This window comes from Triticum urartu, chromosome 5, assembly GCF_003073215.2.
Source record: "Triticum urartu cultivar G1812 chromosome 5, Tu2.1, whole genome shotgun sequence".
NCBI lineage: Eukaryota > Viridiplantae > Streptophyta > Magnoliopsida > Poales > Poaceae > Triticum > Triticum urartu.
Window position 1 is genome coordinate 619,321,125 of NC_053026.1, and position 7,013 is coordinate 619,328,137.

General features: G+C 46.4%; 1 protein-coding gene across 1 annotated transcript; it reads right to left on the minus strand.

Annotated features, from left to right (window-relative positions):
* Positions 1–3,183: 3,183 nt before the first annotated feature.
* On the minus strand, positions 3,184–6,585 carry LOC125511310 (sphingoid long-chain bases kinase 2, mitochondrial). The gene is made up of 12 exons (XM_048676647.1): positions 6,360–6,585; positions 6,185–6,261; positions 5,951–6,004; positions 5,786–5,845; positions 5,624–5,701; positions 5,436–5,482; positions 5,297–5,337; positions 4,909–4,993; positions 4,719–4,833; positions 4,495–4,617; positions 4,308–4,408; positions 3,184–3,718 (listed from the first exon to the last, which is right to left on the minus strand). The coding sequence occupies exons 1-12, from the start codon at positions 6,514–6,516 to the stop codon at positions 3,589–3,591; spliced, it is 1,068 nt and encodes a 355-aa protein (XP_048532604.1). The 5' UTR covers positions 6,517–6,585; the 3' UTR covers positions 3,184–3,588.
* Positions 6,586–7,013: the final 428 nt, after the last annotated feature.

The following is a 7,013-nucleotide window of genomic DNA, read 5'->3' on the forward strand; positions in this document are numbered from 1 at the left end:
CGCCGGTCGTCTCCTTCTTCGACGCCCGCAAGCTGTTCGACAGTTTGCCAAGGTACGAAAATGGACTCCGCCGATGAGTTTTTTTTTCCACAATTTCCTTTGCGACTCCGACGATTCGTCGTCCGACGAGGAGGAGGAGATATTGGCTGCCGTGTTGGTCCATCACCACGTCAACAACCAGCGGCCGTTGTTCCGTGGCTCCATTCCGGGGCACCCTCCGGCGTTGAATCGTAACCGGGAGAGCGGGCATTTCCTTCTCTGGAAGGATTACTTTGATACAACAAACCCGTTGTTCAAACATCACAAATTCCGCCGCCGGTTTCGTATGAGTAGGCATGCTTTCAACCGTATAGAGAGGGAGTGGTCGGCTATGATGACTACTTCGAGTGCAAAGAGGATGCCGTCGGCAAGATTGGTTTCTCCTCTTATCAGAAATGCACTGCCGCCATCCGAATGCTTGCATACGGAGTGCCCGGTGATCTCATTGACGAGTACGTCCGTATGAGCGAGTCTACATGTCTAGAGTCCCTGTATAAGTTCTGCAAGGCTGTGATTGCTGTGTTTGGCCCTGAGTACTTGAGAGAGCCGACAGCTGAAGATACAGCCCATTTGTTGGCGATGAATGCTAGCAGGGGCTTCCCGGGGATGCTTGGCAGCATATACTGCATGCACTGGGAGTGGAACTGCCCTTCTGCTTGGCAAGGGCAGTATAAGGGACATGTCAGGGCTTGCACTGTCATACTAGAGGCCGTGGCGTCTCAAGATTTCTGGATCTGGCACTCTTTCTTTGGCATGGCTGGATCACACAATGATATCAACGTGCTTAAGCGCTCGCCGGGGTTTGCTAGGCTTGCCGAAGGCAACAGCCCACCGGTGAACTTTACTGTCAACAGCCACACCTACGACAAAGGGTATTATCTTGGTGACGGTATCTATCCTCAGTGGATCACTATTGTCAAGACAATACCAAACCCTGTCGGAGAGAAAAGGAAAAGATTTGCCCAAGAGCAAGAGAGTGCTAGAAAGGATGTCGAGCGTACCTTTGGTGTTTTGCAATCTCGATGGGGCATCGTCCGGTATCCTGCTAATACTTGGAGCACGCAGAAACTATGGGAGGTGATGACTGCTTGTGTGATCATGCACAATATGATCGTAGAAGACGAGCGCCCGGAACGTCTGTACGATCAAGGCTTTCAGTTTCAGGGTGAGAATGTTGTGCCTGAGCATGGAGTAGCGGCAACATTTGAGCAGTTCACTCAGTTTTGTGAAGATATGCGTGATTGGGAAACTCACGTGCAACTGCAAAATAATTTGGTTGAGCATATGTGGACTCATGTTGACAACCAACAGATGTATCTTTTTTTATTCGTTTGCAAAACTATATAAAACATTTTTATTTTTATTTGGTCTGTAAACTATACTATTTATTTGGACGGACTATTTTGTTTGTTAAATTTTTATTTCACCATATGTTGAATGCAATGCAAAATTGGGCGGCCAGCCGGCCACGCCTGTATATATGGGTCGACGCGTTGGGCGCGCTGCCGACTCATATAAAAAACAGGGCGGGCGGTCGACCCAAACGGACAAAAAACGGACGAAATCGCTGTCTGTTTGGATCGGCCCGTTGGAGTTGCTCTAACATGGGTTTTACTGGTGATAGTCAGATCACTGGCTCGTGTCAACTGGGAACCAAAGCGGGCATGCGGAACAGCTTTGCTTTGCTTGCCACCGCAAAAAATACAGAGGGAAATTACGCGCCAGCTTTCCCGCTTTGCTCCTGTGGTCATTTACCATCGTCAGGCAGGGCGTACGTGCAAAGCAGAGCACACTTTTGTTGATAGTCAAATTTGGCAGATTAAAAATATGGATCATAATGCTAATGTGCTAAGCTGAAGATTGTTTTTTAACTGAAGATATTCACACACTGATGGAGTTGGGGAGGTAAGAGTACAGGAAGTTGAAGATTTAGACTCCAGTTTTGTTCACGTACAACCATCATCAGGTATAAGATGAAGATGGGGCTACGGTTGAGATATGCTTGATTATTTTGGAGCACAGAGAGGAGCGGACGTCGCTGGTTATACTATTTTTATTATCAAGGAAACCAGGTTCCTGTTTAGATTTTGAATGTACAGATAAGGACCAAATCTTGTAAAACAGAGTTGTAACCAGATCGGTCTCCTGATCGATCAAAGGATCAAAGTCCAGATCGCCCTATATATACGTAGGGTCGGAGGCCGGTAGAGGGACACCCAACATAGACAAAAACATATCTACTTTATTTCCACGCATAGCTTTTCTTTTCGTTCGTTTTTCCCCATCGACTCCTCTGTTCTTGCCTGCAAGTTCAGAGATCGCCGTGGCAGTAGGCCAACCCTACGCCGCTGCACCCGGAAAACAGGACCTAGACGTCGCTTAGGTTCTGTTTGCTGTTGATCCGTTGAAGATTCGTCCAGAAGAATCAAGTTTTCTTTGAGATCAGCAAGAAGAAGGCTGTTCTGTTCCTCATACAGCAGAAGACGGCAGAAGAGAAGACCGGCTAGATTGTTGATCACTTCAGGAATTGAGTGTGTTGCTGTGCATACGATTTTTGCCATCAACAACTTTCTTTCTTCTCGCTCTTCAAAAATCAACACCAGAATTGCCTCGAGTCGCCCACAAGGTCAGACCTCAGACGACGTACAGTATGGGATGCGATGCTGATGGTCCAGCAACCCACCTGAGACCGAGAGCACATCTCAGACAGTGACGAGAATAAAGGAGTCAAGTCATCATGCCCAAGGTTAAAGGAGCATAAAGTCTGCTGCCATGCCATCAGGGGGCACGCTAGTGGAGTACTATCTTTTCACTACTACCCATTATTTTCAATTGGCAGTTGGATTTCCAAGCAACGGTCACGATATTCCTTGCGTAGTACGTGAGGAACAGACACAAGAGATTCTCGGCCCAGGTTCACAGATAAATGTCCCGGAATCAAATCACTACGCACTCCAAAAGAACCACTAGAATATTTTTATCACATTTGTGGAGTACACTCAGCAAGGGGGCAGAGTAAAAGTGTGTCTGATTTGTGTGACACTGTTCCGCGCAATGTGGTACTAAAAAGCTTTCGCGACAACATTTACCTACCTTGGAGGTCGGGAATGCATCATCTTGACACTGGATCTGCAGGCACTTCAGTTGTTCGAGCAACAAGCAGCGTATTATTGCACACGGTACTTACAAGACTGAAGAAACAACAGTGAAATTTACACTCATACCAGTTCGGCCCCTGTGCTGTGACTCTACAGCTTGTCTATGAACACCAACGACCCGACTATTCTATGCTGCATGCAGGCAGAGAAATTACATGGCGGGTGGCTGCTGCACATCAGTAATTTGTTTCACGTGCGTACTACCATATCAGACCAGAAGATCAAGTGAGTGGAGCAACCTGATTGCCACGTCATCTTAAGCTAGTGTAACAGGAGGAAGAACGTCGTGATCTATGGCACAAGAAATTGACCAGGTGAACAGGGCAACTCACACCAAGAATCACGCGTCTTCTGTCCGTCGGAATCCGACAGGAAGAAACAGCACAGCGGTTTAGCTGAAGAAATCTACTGCGCCAGGCAGAACTGAGAATTTGGTCGGAAGAAAACCGAAATGCTCCCCGTCAGATTGCACAAAGACGTCGCCGTTAGGCACCACTTCTGCCACTTCAACTGATTGTACTCTGCAACAGCAATGTTGTTCGTCAGATGAAGACATCTATCAAGATTGTTGAATTAAACTGTGCTTGCTGTGTTTCAGAAACACCTTCAGAAATCAGAACAATGATTACTACTTCAACTGCTCGAACTAGTGTTTTGAAAACTAACCAAATGCGCTTAGCAAAGCATTTTCACGTTACCCACGCGCTTCCATAAAAAACAATTTCGTGTTTGGCTAGTTCTTACATAAACGGTCAGAGGGCTCAGATATTGTTCAAAAAAAAACACACACCAAACTTTTGGACCTTTGCCAGACATTAAGATATTATAGCAAACAGTACTAATGAAGAATGGTAACAAATACTAGAGTAATCGATCAACATAAATATGTTTTAAGAGGTTGGCCTATATGTTCAAACATTCCAAGCGCCCAACTACCTTCCTTGGGAACATAAAAAGCAATATGCTTTCTGCAGTATCTGTGTGTTTTCCATGCAGGGTTTTTTTTTCTACAAAAGGCACATCATCCAAGTTCACAGAATCATTTTAGATAGTAATATCCTTTTCACTCTCAAGTGCAAGAACCTTAACAAAACCCGATGTATTGTTTACCTTATTGATGACACGCCATTCACCGTTAAGTGTGTGCCTCCATACAGCCTATGTAGCTTAAGAAGAAAACTGTACCACTTGAAATCTTGGATAATAACAACCTGTAAAACACCTTACAAATTACTACAACTCTACAAGCGTGCCATTTACTCTAAATTGTAAAATTAATTTTGACTGGCTTAGGCACCTGAAGGTCACCGCTAAAAGGATCAACTGTTGGAGTAATCTTCATGCCACCACCAAAGTACTTGGCATTTCCAACGCATAGAGCAGTGACTTTATCAACTGTTCTCCATTCTCCTCCATTTACCTATTATATGTGTTATCAAATTGCAAAGGTTCAAAATTACATGGGCAAAAAAAGCTGTATAGTGCAACTCACTTGGAAGCAAAACCTACATAAAAGCTCACCTTTATTCTCAAATCTCGATTAGTATGACCCCAAAAGCCTCTTAAAGCTCCCAGAACATAACATAAGTTGCCAAACCTCTTGTACATAGAAGCAAAATAACCTGCCTTGGCACTCCTGTAGGCATAGCAATTTTTAAATTTCCAACATATACATTGAATTTGATGTTTCAAATTATCAATATCCACTTACAGATGGATGTCAGCAACATTTATAAAGAAATGTGGGTCTCCATTTGGACCTTCCATCATGCCAATGTCTAATTTTGATTTAACTCCTGCAGAAAAGGTTTACCTGTGAGTCTGAGATGTTGGGCAGACAATTCCACTGAGTCTGAGTACACAGGTATTTGATCATGTTGGTCTTGGTTTCATAACTGTCACAAAACTGGGGAAGTTGTCACTGAAATGTTGAGTTTAGAGTGGCTAGAACTTTATCATCTGGTATGGCTATCCGCAATGATGAGACAGAAGATACGAAATTAGTTTAATCCGGTTACTATATATCCGTGTACTTTACTTGCTAACAGAGGAAGAATCAACATAGATGCTATATGAGGATAAAGTAGCAAGGAAGAAACCTCTCACAATTCGATCAATCGCCTGACGGGGATCATTTGACCTGGTTTAACAAGCAATAACAACACGTTCCAATGAAAATGGAGGTTACCAAACCACAAGGGCATGTATAGAACATACAAGAATGACAAACAAAATTACCATCCAAATGTCCTAGCAAAGTCTGAGCCAGTTCCAAGTGGGATGAGCTGCAAAAGAAAAACAAAGTGCATCACTACTGAACGAATTCCATCGTGTAAACATTCCAGAACACCCTAACAGTTATGTCTCAAAAGACAAAAAGGGCAATCTCCTTTTCTTTCAGCAAAGCAACAAGGTATGCCACTCACACCAAGTGCCGTCAAGTGATCAGGCCCTCGATCGAGAGCACGGACCGGGCTTCCTTTCCAAAAGAAGCCATTCACCACCTGCACACATGTGCTTCCGGTATCAAATGCAGGAAATGTCAACAATTTGCACCAATATCGTGCCAACACGCGACACACAAATACCTCATGAAGCGTCCCATCCCCGCCAACGGCGATCACAGCATCAGCACCGTCCTTTATAGCCTAAGGCACGCACAAGAGGACCAGTGTTCAGAGAACAGTGGGAACCCCATAGTGGGAAAATTAACAGGTGATGATTGAATTTGATATGAAGCGAGGCGCACACACCTCCCTCGTGACATCTATGGCGTGCGACGGGCCCGAAGTGATGCACTCGCAAATCTGATCACCCGATCGATACCCACAAACACAAAGGCACAAAGCAAAATATTCTGTGAGATCACCGAGTTATTTACCGCCGGATCTGAGCCCAAGCGTGGTCTCGCACGGCAATCGGAGCTTGCGGTTGTGGAGTGATGTGGTCTGCGGACTGCGGGGATCTAGGAGGTCTCAGAGGCTTACGTTGCATTGGTCGGCGAGGCGGGTGTGGAGGAAGGGGAGCAGCTGCTTCCACTGCTTGCCCGTCCGGCCATTGGCGCCTGCACAGCGGGATCCGCGCGACGCGGAGGGCGTTTAGAGTGGAGATACGTGGCCGGGGTGGGGTGGGGTGGAGGGGGAGGCTCCGGGTGGGGCGTACCGGAGGGGTTGACGACGAAGACGAAGTCGCGGCGGCGGCCGGAGGAGGCCGTGGCGGCGGCGTGGTCGGAGGCGAGGCTGACGGCGCCCAACTGGGAGCGGCTGCGCGAGGCGCGCGGCCGGATCAGCGCCGGCCTCGGCGTCGCCGGCGAGGCCATGACGTCGCCGTTGCTTTATCCCGATTTGACTGTGGAGACACACACACACACGAGGGATGCTCGACGAAAAAGGCGCCGCTTATTGTAGTACGCCTTCCTATGGACAAAACAGGTTTTCATCGGGTTAGTTTTTTCAAGATACGAAAGATATCTTAGATCTGACCATTATTAAAGAAAACGGTAGCAAGTATAAACGACTTAATAATCATTCGCCTCTTTAGACGAGGTCCAGAAATGACAGAAGAAACATCGGTTGAAGCATTATGCCATGCAGTATATGTTTTCAATCCATCATCACTGGTCTAGAGGGCTAGAGAAACCGGATCATGCCACTTAGGGCATGAACTACGGTAGCACCCGTATGGTGCTGCCCCATACTTGCCACATAGACTGAGTAGGTTGAGGCTATCGGTTTCATTTTAATCTTCCAACGCAAAATTGTGAGGCCACCAGGGCTGAGCCCCACACCCTCTCTCTTCCCAAGCAGGGGCTGACGC